The sequence below is a fragment of the Biomphalaria glabrata genome, chromosome 14 (assembly GCF_947242115.1).
Source record: "Biomphalaria glabrata chromosome 14, xgBioGlab47.1, whole genome shotgun sequence".
Classification (NCBI taxonomy): Eukaryota; Metazoa; Mollusca; class Gastropoda; family Planorbidae; genus Biomphalaria; species Biomphalaria glabrata.
The window spans coordinates 14,085,412-14,097,954 of record NC_074724.1 but is presented as its reverse complement, the minus strand read 5'-3'; the positions used below and the strand labels follow the sequence as shown (position 1 = coordinate 14,097,954).

General features: G+C 33.2%; 1 protein-coding gene across 1 annotated transcript; it reads left to right on the top strand.

Annotated features, from left to right (window-relative positions):
- The first annotated feature begins 4,477 nt into the window (after nt 1-4,477).
- Nucleotides 4,478-10,768, top strand: LOC129922951 (signal peptide, CUB and EGF-like domain-containing protein 1). Its single transcript, XM_056011297.1, has 4 exons — nt 4,478-4,600; nt 6,257-6,415; nt 8,565-8,726; nt 10,612-10,768. The coding sequence occupies exons 1-4, from the start codon at nt 4,567-4,569 to the stop codon at nt 10,665-10,667; spliced, it is 411 nt and encodes a 136-aa protein (XP_055867272.1). The 5' UTR covers nt 4,478-4,566; the 3' UTR covers nt 10,668-10,768.
- The last annotated feature ends 1,775 nt before the right edge of the window (nt 10,769-12,543 follow it).

Sequence of the window (12,543 nt, the reverse complement as noted above, 5' to 3'; positions counted from 1 at the left end):
TCAATAGATGTGTCAATATATCAATAGATGTATCAATATATCAATAGATGTGTCAATATATCAATAGATGTGTCAATATATCAATAGATGTGTCAATATATCAATAGATGTGTCAATATATCAATAGATGTGTCAAATACCAATAGATGTGTTAATATACCAATAGATGTGTCAATATACCAAAAGATGTGTCAATATATCAATAAATGTGTCAATATATCAATAGATGTGTCAATATACCAATAGATGTGTCAATATAACAATAGATGTGTCAATATATCAATAGATGTGTCAATATATCAATAGATGTGTCAATATACCAATAGATGTGTCTATATGCCAATAGATGTTTCAATATAACAATAGATGTGTCAATATATCAATAAATGTGCCAATATATCAATAGATGTGTCAATATATCAATAGATGTTTCAATATAACAATAGATGTGTCAATATAACAATAGATGTATCAATATATCAATAGATGTTTCAATATAACAATAGATGTGTCAATATAACAATAGATGTATCAATATATCAATAGATGTGTCAATATATCAATTTCAACTTAAATTGTATTTTTAATACCATTTCTTACTTCCTTCTTTAGTCTATTTAACTCCTAATGGAGCTTAGTGCTGTAACACTTAAACGCAATCGAACCTCTCTCTTTTCCCATACATAATCCGTCCCATTTCTAGTTTAAAAGATACGTGTTTTCTGATTTCGTGGCCTATGGTTAACTAAGGTGCCATATGGCCAGCGCAACGACCAACTGCCTTTAAATGTATAGGAAAAAAATGAAAACAATGTATAATAAAACGGGGACAAAATAATGTTTCCTTTATTTCTCTTTATTTTGAAGAAAATATAAAACCAAGAGGTGAATAAAACTTAATCATTGAACGGGTTACTGCTAGTATCGTTCGCAATTTTTAAGTATTTTGTATTTTGCTGCTTATTTTTTATTATCAAACTTTATTTCGGTTTTTTTTTGTTATTGTTTTATAAAAGTGACTTTTCAAAGTTGAACTTCCGGCGTGTGTGATTTCAAACCTCAAGTTTTCCTGAACTATTAAATCTATATAACACAGGATCCTATAAAAGACAAAATAATTAGTTCTGCGAATAAAGATCTAGGTTTACATTCATGACAGAAATAATATATTTCGTTTTTGAAATTTGGTTAATATTATTACAAGAAGGGGTAACCCAAGAAGGTAAGCCAAGAGAAGATTTTTAAATAATAATAATAATAATAATCTCTATAATCTTTTTTCTTATAGTTACATCTAATCTTATCTTATTAAATACAGACGTTACTTTAAAAAAAAAAGATGGATTTGTGAAACGCGATATCCATACAATCATGATTGTTAACCATTGACTTAAAATCTTAAAGTCATTGGTTCTCCTGGCTGCCTCAGGGAACCCATTCCATGCTCTAATAGCACTGAGGAAGATGAAGTTTTTGTACAAATGTGTCCTAGCATATGAAACGAGGAATGTACCGTTATCTTTGTGTATTTCTCAGTTACATGTAATCTGTAAGGCTTTTATGAAAGTTGTGTCCAGTCTATCATTGTCAAAAGATGACAAAACTGCATTACAAAAATTATAGCGATGTTCTGGTGAATTCTGGAGTGAATTGTTTAGATGCACTCTGAAAGACTCAGCGGCTTCTCAGTAGCATGGGGGAAGGATGGATCATTACAAGCCAAAGACAGTCGTCTAAGACGAGTTTCCCCGGGAAACGCTTGAAAGACTTTCTCCAGCGCCTTTTTGAATTAAAATAGTTTCCGAATAAGAAGGTTTCTTTGGGGAAAACATTTCGAGTCCAAAATGTAATTTTGGCCAAAGACAGGCGTAGTCAGCGAAGCAAGAATACAGATCGCACAACGTTCTACGTGTCCACAATTAAATACAGTATTGTAATCCTTCTTAATATAGTTAGGACGATAATTACATTTAAATGTAAAAAACCCCAGAAATTTATCTTTAGTAGCCACATGATCCAACTACTTCTCGTTAATACTAAGGCTTGTCTTCGAGTCCAAAGATTAATGAGGAATGCAGGTTTTTTTTCATGGCTACGCATCCCACGCTGTGAACTAAATATTTGCACAAAGTCGATGCGTATCATCAGATTTATCCATAACTACGAGTGACTACGAGAATTAATCCAGCACAGACTAACTATCTCCGATAGGAAAAGCGTACGAACAAAAACGTATCACACACCAACTCCAAAAACTCTCGACTAACTCGTAACCAGGCCATCTGTATGGATGTGTATTTTTACAAAGCTTATACTAACTCACTGTCTGTCTGTCTGTCTATATACATAGTACATATTTTCTGCCCTTCCATTTAAGATTACGTTGAAACTTTGCATTAATGTTCATTGTTTAAATATGTATGTGTATCCTAAAAATAAATAAATAAAAAAAAAAATAGTGGTAATTAACTTCAAGTGTTTTGAGCCGAAAAGGAAAAATATTGAGATATATTTTTGAAATGTGGAGTTTTTCTCCTTAGATAAACTTGCGTGTGTGATATTTTTTGTTCAAGAGAATAACTGCACATTTACCAACTCCGATAAAGTGATTCCTAGAGATGGCGAAACAGAAACAATAACACTAATCCAATGCGACAGGAAATGTAAAGACCAAGAAGAGGGTAAAGGTTTTCTACATGAGAATGAGCAATGTACTATATATATACTAGTGTCATAATTACTGCAGAAGAGCAGGGCTACATCGACTTTTACTTAAAGAGATGCTTTGGTAAGTTGTAAGATGAAATGTATCTATCTATCTATCTATCTATCTATCTATCTATCTATCTATCTATCTATCTATCTATCTATCTATCTATCTATCTATCTATCTATCTATCTATCTATGCATCTATCTATCTATATCTATATCTATCTATCTATCTATCTATCTATCTATCTATCTATCTATCTATCTATCTATCTATCTATCTATCTATCTATCTATCTATCTATCTATCTATCTATCTATCTATCTATCTATGCATCTATCTATCTATATCTATATCTCTATCTATCTATCTATCTATCTATCTATCTATCTATCTATCTATCTATCTATCTATCTATCTATCTATATATATATATATATATATATATATATATATATATATATATTGCATGGAGTAGATTATGGAATTCATTATTCATTGTAGTAGCATTCGTATTAACTTCGGACAGTTTCAGCTCTTGCAGGTGTTATTATGTCCCTGTGGTAATGCATATTAAATTAAAATTAGAATATAAAATAAAAAAATCCATTTCTTTCTTTTTCTCTCACAGCTTGTCATTCCAGTAATTGAAAACGTATGTTTTCTTTTCTTTTTTACTCCCATCTTTCATTCGTATGTTCACTATTAATCATATATGTCCTTTGATTTGGTCATTGGAGTACTTTGACTATTCTCGTAACCAACTTACATTACTGATCTCGACCAGCAGCTGTTCTTAGTATAATACCAATCCTACCCGTCAGATGGCATTTTCTACTACACCGATGTGTCGGTGCTGAGGGATCCCGATAGTTCCGGGTATTGGGCCCTGATAGTCTACCCGGATAGAACTGAGCCAGACCGGCTCGCTAGTTTATGTGGCTTCACCGCATGCTTCATAAACGAAAAACTCAAAGGGATAACCAAGGAATTCGAAACTATTAGAGCCCATATGTCCAACCAAGTGACCATTATCGTGTTGGTAACTGACTCTCGCTCCCTTCCCTGTAATATTAAAAGAAAAAGGTTTTCCTTACAAAAGATTCCAAACTTGGATCTATTTTAATATTGTTTTTTTTTTTGCTATCTTTTATATGTCAATTTAAAAAAAAAGGAATTTCAAAGTAACAAGTAAATATTTTTAATAAATGTATTTTAAAATATCAAACATCATGTGCACTGGGATTTTATTCAACTGACAACATTTCTTGTTTGGCATGTCCAAAGGGTCAATACAAAAATACAATTGGAAATCAGCCATGTTTATCTTGTCCAAAAAGCAAAACAACAATAAGCAAAGGTAGTCAAGATATTGGAGCTTGCTCGATAGGTACGTGTTTATTGAATACAAAGAAATTACAAACAACAACAACAACATTGCATCACATAAACTCGGAGGCAGCTTCCATCAGCTTCCATCGGACCTGTCCATTGATGGAACAATTCAAGAAAATGATATAAATAAAAAAAAATATAGATTATAACACTTTTGAAACACCATACTTTTCACAAAATTTTAAGATTATAACACTTTTAAAACACCATACTTCTCGTGTGTTTGATAAGTTCCTAATATGTTCAATAAGATAAGATAAAGGTAAAAAAGTGTTCGATGATTTAAGCTTTTGAAATCATCAACTTGACCCACTTTAACATCATATATAAGTTTAACTATGAGTAGTAATAGAATAAAACATATCTACTTTTTAAGAAAAATGGATGAGGAGTTCAGAGATAGAATCAGTTTTTTTTTAGGTCTAATTTTTACGGAGATACACAAATTCAAACATAAAAAATGTCGGCGAATGAGCTTAACTTGTTCGATATACGTAAGTTACTCTAGATCTTTTATAATGTGAATCACAATAAGATTCTAAAAGAAATGTGCGTGATATGTACATACAAGATTAGTTTATCATTTTAGCTCTCGTGTTTATGTTTGTAATGTTATCACAGCGCATTGAGCCTACATTTTGGTTTGTTAACAGCGCTTTATAAATTAAATTATAGTTATTATTATACAATTAGCAGTCCTAATCACTATTGAAGAATATGGATAATGGACCTTAATTAAATAGTAATATTATTAAGAACAGAGATTTAAAAACCTGTTAGGCGATATTTTTTTTACCTTTCTTTCTCTTTCTTTCTTTTTCTTTCTTTTTCCTTCCTTCTCTCTCTCCCTCCCTTTCTCGAAAACCCCCATTTTAGTTTTTCACCTGCGCACTTCTTCTTCCCCTTCTTCTTCTAGCCAGCTTTATTGCTGCTGAGCTGTCTGCTCTTTTGCAGACTGTGCCAAAGAAGATAAGTGTGCTGTTTTCTTCAGTTGTTCAGCACTGCCGTACAGTGCACACCATAATGTTATGTGACAAAGACTTTAGTATTGAGCTGGAACGACTTCATAACGGCTTCCTAGGACACACACTTGCTGCTGACCCGTGGATTCTGATATCACTTTCACTTCCCCCACCCACCCGCCCATATATAAAAAAGTTAGTCCTACGTACAATCTCTGTACTACTTCGGCGCCCCAATTTAACATTTAATATAACCAATGTTGCTTTTCGATGTAAACCTGTCAATGAACGTTGATACTGGGTTCTTGCTTCCTGAAGTACTCTAGACACGTGACAAGACAAACACTATACGACTGACTCAAGTCCGTTCAGCAGACAACATGAAGTTTATTTTACTACAATAATAATACACTGCACTCCGTGTTAGTGCTACAAGTCAAGAAATAATAATCCTATCCGCATAACAGCGGTATCAAAAGTATCAATCACGTCCGCATCTCAGCGGGTAACAATAAGAACAATTACTACTAGTGACACTGGAGCTTCAACTATAGATATCCATTGAAATACGAATAATACCTTAATATCCAATAAGCACATTATGAAATCAACTCTCAAATATTATTAATCAACAATCACTAGTCCATCGACTGTCATGCTATATACATATATATACACCAGTCCAGGAAGAAACGTCCAACCTTCCTGGACCGGGAGCAAAACCTTACTAACTTGACTTGACTGAACTCAAAGTCAACTTTATTCACTCTACTTCCTGTTTTCTACATCAGGAATTCCACGTGTCTTTTAAACTATTAACATGACGTGAACTTTAGATCATGCAATGTCAACTAAGACTGTGACAAAACCCTACCCCCTCACAACACACACACACACACTATTGATTTTACACTTTCTGCCCTTTTTAAAATTAAAATGGCAACCCCTTAACCTTTTTTTTTTAGCTTGATCCGATTGATCAACTCATCACCACACCTTTTTTCAGTTGTTTGAATTCTGTATATAACACTTTAGCTTAGGTTTTTTCTTTTATCTTAGAATTAGAAGACTGGTGTAGAATTTATTTTTTTCGTTCCTTTAATATCAAGAAATGGTGTTTCCAGTTTTTGCTTTACAGGTTTAGTGCTAATTAAGATATTAATAATAAAAAAATACAATTTATTTTAGATACATGTAAGTCTGGACATGAATACAAGAATGGAGACTGTACTGAGTGTGGCATTGGCTTCTACAAAGATGAAGAAGGAGACGCTGACTGTACAAAGTGTCCTATACACACAACAACATCTGGACGAGGGTCCAGGTCGATTTCAAGCTGTAATAGTAGTAAGAACGGTTTATTTATAACTTGGGAATGTGCGAAGCGTGGACGAGAGGCTAAGTATGCTTGAACTGGGCCTGGCTTGGCCTCCTATGGAAGGGGGCTCGAGGTTCGACACCAGACTCGAGCAGAGTTGTGTTTACTGAGAGCCTAATGGCAGTACCGTAAAACCTTCTCCCAGATACCACCTTCTTCCACTTGTCCGAAAATGAGATTGGACCAAATCGATCTGAGCATGCTATAAGCTATTTTTTATGTACACAATCTAATTTAAATGAAAAATAGCCACACTATAATTTTTTAATTTAAAAATGGAAAAAAAAATGTTTTTTTTATTAATTCTAATGACAATTTTATAACCTAGACATGTTGTACTTATTAGCGGCGCCCGTAAGGAGAAAATCCGCTATTAGTTTTGTGAAAAATGTCCGTCTGTCCATCTGTCACACTCAGATCTGAAAAACTAGAAGAGAAATGAAAAATACTATTCCACCATGCGATGCGACTTGCAAAGCTTAGGTGCAACGGCTACTTTCGGTTTTCTAAAAGGCAAACCGTTTAGTTAATAAAATTAATTATGCATGCTATTTTTTTCATAAAAATACACCAATTTTAAAAAATACTTTAAAGTAAAGGAGATAATGTTACAATATGTTAACAATATATATATATATATATATTTTTATTTTCAGTATCACCAAGTCAAATACATTTATAAAATGTACAAGAAATGTTCACAACAAATATAAATATTAGTTAAAGGTGTATTTTTTTGTTCAACTAGCTACTAAAATTTAAAAGAAAACATTTCTGTTTGTTTCTAAAGGGTAAGAATGCACTTTGTATGTAAATATCATGCAGTAGCGTGAAGGCCGCGGCAGGACATGATACTAAACTAATTTTTAAATAATCAGATTTTTTTTTTCCATTGACGTCAATGAATATAAATTAAAGTTTATTAAACCTCGTCATATTTTTTCGTATTAAAAAAGACATACTAGCTAGATTTAGATTTAACCTAGATTTTTTACACTAGATCTAGATTTATATTCTAATTAAAATCATTGTAGATTTTAGATCTACAATTTCTAGGTCTAGTTTAGAATGATATAGACTAGGTTAAGATCTAGAATTTCAATATTCAGAATTAAAGTGTAGATTTTAATTTCCAACTGTCTAGATCAATATTGCGAATTTATAAAATACTAAAACTAATCTACTACTTTTAAATTTAATTTTGCATTCAGTCTATTAATAATTATTTAGGCTTTTTTTTACATAAATATGATATAAATTAAATCTAAATTATTCCAAATTTATATATTTAGATCTAGATTAAGTAGATATAGATCTTAAGAGTTCTAAAACAAAAGTTTAGTTTAGATAAATCTACATCTTCATTCTTGTTCCATTTAAATGAAAATGCCAATAACTCTGTTGGTAACTGTGCTGGTACATCGAGCAGACGTAGCCGAAGTACAAGCTCGATGCCTTGTTCTTTTCTTTTTTTTTTTTTTTAATTATAAATCAATGCCAAAAGATTTTCTAAAATCGCTCGTCTGAAATATTGTAGATATCCGGTAGTTGTGATGCCGTAATGTATAATACATCTCTTTATCAATAACAGGCTATTAATTTGTTACAAAGTTAACAGGTCGTGCGGTTAGCGTGCTGGACTGATTATCTCGATGGCCTCGGATTCATACCCTGCTCGCTCCCATCCCGTCGTCCTGCGAAAGGTTTGGACTAGGAATTAAATTATTTTAAATTCTGAAGAAACATCCGATTTAAGTAAAACATGTTACAACCATTTTACATTTTACAAATCCGATGTTAATTCATTTCAGTTTTATTTCCTGTTCGCTTCGGTCCAATGTGATGACTGGTAAATACCAAAAAGGACGGCTACAAAGCAAAACTGAGTAATCCGAGTACAGCTTATCATTTGTAGAGTTGTAGAATGGATGCTGATTAATTGACTAATTTGTACTTATTTTTAAATTGATGTATCGTCTTATCTATGCCAGATCAGAGAATGGGTGTGCACACTTTTTAACCAGACAGATGTACAGATTGAAATAATTGTAAAACATATTTACAAACGTTTTGAAAGGATATTTGTTTTTAAGGTTTATTTTGAAAATCATTAAACAGCAATGTGTGAAGCAGGATTTTATTCCATGGACAACTTTTCTTGTCTGGCGTGTCCAAATGGTACCTACAAAAGCACACCTGGGAATCAAGCATGTTTACCTTGTCCACCGGGCAAAACAACAATTAGGACTGGAAGTACAGACATTGGATATTGCTCTAAGTGTAAGTTTGAACAAAATGTACAGACATTTACATAATGCATTAAATATCAATACGTGCGAAAAAGAAACTGGAACCTGAACACCAAATAAAATGTATTTAAAAAATGGTTGACTTGGGTGTCATGTGGCCAGCACAACCATTAACCAGTAAAAAAAAAGGTTCGGAATTCATCTGCTTAACAGGTCATCCATCTCTCTTCCAAGTACCCAATAGAAGAAATTATATATAAAACTATATAACTTGGAAATAACTGCAGTTCATCTTGAGTGTAATATGAAATTTCCATCATTAAAAAAAACAAAAATAAGATTAAATTAGAGTTATCACACAAACTCAGAGGCGGCCCCCGTCGATCTCTATCGAATCCGCCTATTTGCAATTAATATTTAAGACATGATTTTGTTGTGATTGTCTAAAGTGATAATATATCAATATTTCATTTGACGTTGTATTGTTTTTTAATGTTTTAAATGTTTTAGATGTTTCTTTAATGCTGAAGATAATCTGCTGGACGACAGTCCAAACCTTCCGCTGGACGACAGGATATTTCAGCCAGAAGGTTATGAATGTGATACCATCAAGAAGTGCGAACGTTAGTCCAGCCACTGTCCAGCGCGCATACCCCACGAACAATAAGCCATCGTACTAGATCTACTAGCTAGATTTAAATCTTAACTAGATTTTTTAGACTACGTCTCATCTAGATTTTTTTAACTAGACATAGATCTATATTCTAACTATATTCATTGCAGATTCTAAATCTAGATTTTCTAGGTCTAGTCTGGAAATATGTAACCTAGATTAAGAACTAGATTTTTTATTCCACTCGTCACATGGCCACGTTCGGCTAAAAATGTCTATATAGACACATGAAAGTTGACTAGGATTCCTAGACATAGGTGCACCGGGCTTTTATAGCATTTTATTTAAAGAATTATATAATATATATATATATATATATTGTTGTTTTTTTCTTCTCTTGCCAAAACATACCAAAAAGAACTCTCTATCGATAAATAATTTTGTTTTGAATAGGAAAAAAAGAAATCGACCTACATTACTTTCAATTTTTTAGTAATCGTCACCGAAATTGTTCTGTAACCTACATATTTTGCCACAACCAGGGCAACCATACCCATTGTCCACCAGTAATCAATGAAATTTCTTTTCCGCCGTCTAAGTCTGTCCTAAGCAGCTGATTTTCTATTGGTCTCAAAATGTTTATCTCGAGGCCTTAGTATGTGATTCGAAGTCGCATACAAACAGCTACTCTCTTCTATGTCTGCTAAGACAATTTGGTGCCTTAGCTGGTCTTTAAAGCGTTTCCGTGGGACATCTCTGTTAAACCAACCACCTTTAAGCTCAATGAAAAAGACTGCTTTTGGCATGCGTTTGTCACTGTATAAACATGTATATATTTATGAACAGCGAGCCTAAGTCTGGATATTATTAGTGTACTGGATTGGATTTAATCTAGATCTATGTCAGACATAGTTGCCACGAAAATAAAAGTAATACATACATATATCGAACATAAATGAACAGCAGTACCGGGGAAAAAGTTTTTAAATGAGAGAAAGTAGTGAATTAAATGAGACGAAAATAAGGGACTGCGTCGACCAAGGCCCGAACCAGTGACCCTGGAAACGACAACACCGCCTAGCGATAACGCACTAAGCGATGTTAACCTCTAGAGTCTAGACCATCGGAATGTCCAAAAAACATTCTTCTGGTCTAGAGTCATTTCGCCTGTATACAAATTACCACCCCCAGTGGTCATTGGTCACATGCCCTAAAAATAAAAGTAATCAAAGAATTTATCGCATTTCTGGTGTCCAAGTTAATACATTTTGTTTTTATTTTCATCTTCCATACATTTTTCAAGCTCTTTGTGGACCAGGACAAGAATACAAGAATAACAACTGCTCCGACCGAGTGTAACATGGGCTTCTACAAAGAAGAAGAAGGAAATGGTGACTGTACGGAATGCCCTGATCATAAAACAACATCTGGACAAGCTTCCACATCTAGATCTAGTTGTAATATTAGTAAGTAAGTAATATATATATATATACATCGTATTTACGTGCATATACTCCCGCTTAACCCTCAATTGCGTTTACCCAGCACTTACCACAAAATAAGTAAAAACAAAATCGTTCAACCCGAACATATCATACACCCATCAAGTGCAAAGCGTGAAGGCGACGCGGCTGAGCGGTAAAGCGCTTGGCTTCCGAACCGGGGGTTCCGGATTCGAATTCTGATGAAGACTATGATTCTTAATTTCGGGATCTTTGTGCTCCTTTGAGTCGACCCAGCTTTAAATGGGTACCTGACATTAGTTGGGGAAAAGTATTGTGTGCTGGGCACATGACACCCTCATTAACCGTAGGCCACAGAGACAGACGACCCTGTCCTTCTGACCACATGATCTGAAAGGGGAACTTAACATTTATATGTGCAATGCTTGACTTGCTGTAAATTACCGATACTCAAAGTACTATCATCGGTAATATTTGTTTTCTTGAGGTTTAGAATAGGATATTCATAATGTACGTTCCATAACCAGACAGCTAACGATATCAGGTACAATGACCGATCGGACGTCCATAGTTTCCGTAATGCTATGTTTATTAGTAAAATACATCTTGTAAACCCTTACCTTTGCTTTTACTTATGTTTATTCGAATTACGGTCTAGAGTAACAGACTTTAAATACTGTTGTAGAAGAGAAGTTCTTAACTATCAAATGTAAAGAAATTGTAAGTTACATTAATGTGGCGTGCTGGATAAATGATAAGAACATGTGCTCTGAACGGATCGTAATTTCGAATATCGGGATTTTTAGGACGCCCCGAGTCTACCAAAAACTATTGGTACCTGCCATTAGTTGAGGAAAAGTAATGGGCCTTTGGTCATTATGCTGATCACAAGACATCCTCAACCCTAAAGATGGCAAGGTCTAAAAGAAAGACTTTGTTTTTTTATGTGAATGTTAGCGTCAAACTAGAACTGTATGGTGGTCGACAAATGAGAAACAAATTCATGTTTTGTTATTTTCTTACCAAAATAAAATAAGACAAGAAGATTGATACATTTTTATTTAGTTACTAGATAAAACAACATTTTCTAAGCCCAATACATTTATTACATTCATATAGAAATAGTCATTATCATCTTCATTCAGCACATTCTTGTTTTATTTTTGTCATTAGTTAAAAACTCATAAGTGTCTTTTTATTTAATAAGTACCTAATTAAGCACACAATGAAACCTCGTTTTAACCGTTATAATGTTTGGAAATAGAATTATCTTCAAAATTAAATTCGGCTTCTTATTGTTAAATAAATATCAGCAATTTTATTTTGATACCAACAGCATTTTGTGGAGAAGGATTTTTTTAAAGAATAATAGTTCCTGCCATGTTTGCCCAAATGGAACCTATAAAAACTTCACTGGAAATTATCGATGTTTAAAGTGTCCTATGAATAAAACAACAATAAGAGTTGGCAGCACTGACATCAGCAATTGCTCTTTAGGTATTTTGTTTTCTTATATTATTAGAAAACTTGCATTAAAATGTCTTTCATAAGTACTTACATACGCTTTTTCTTAGCAATTTTGCAGGCCTTTTGATAGACATTTGTAAAAAAAAAATTTTGACATAAAAATCTAAAACCATTTACAAAAATGTGTTTAAAATGTGGTAAATGGCTATCTCCCCTACCATAGAGCCTCCAGTGTTTGTTACTATTAATAGTGAATAGTTGTAAAAGTGGTGAATTTTTATGAAAAAACTGCTTGCTTAAGTGAT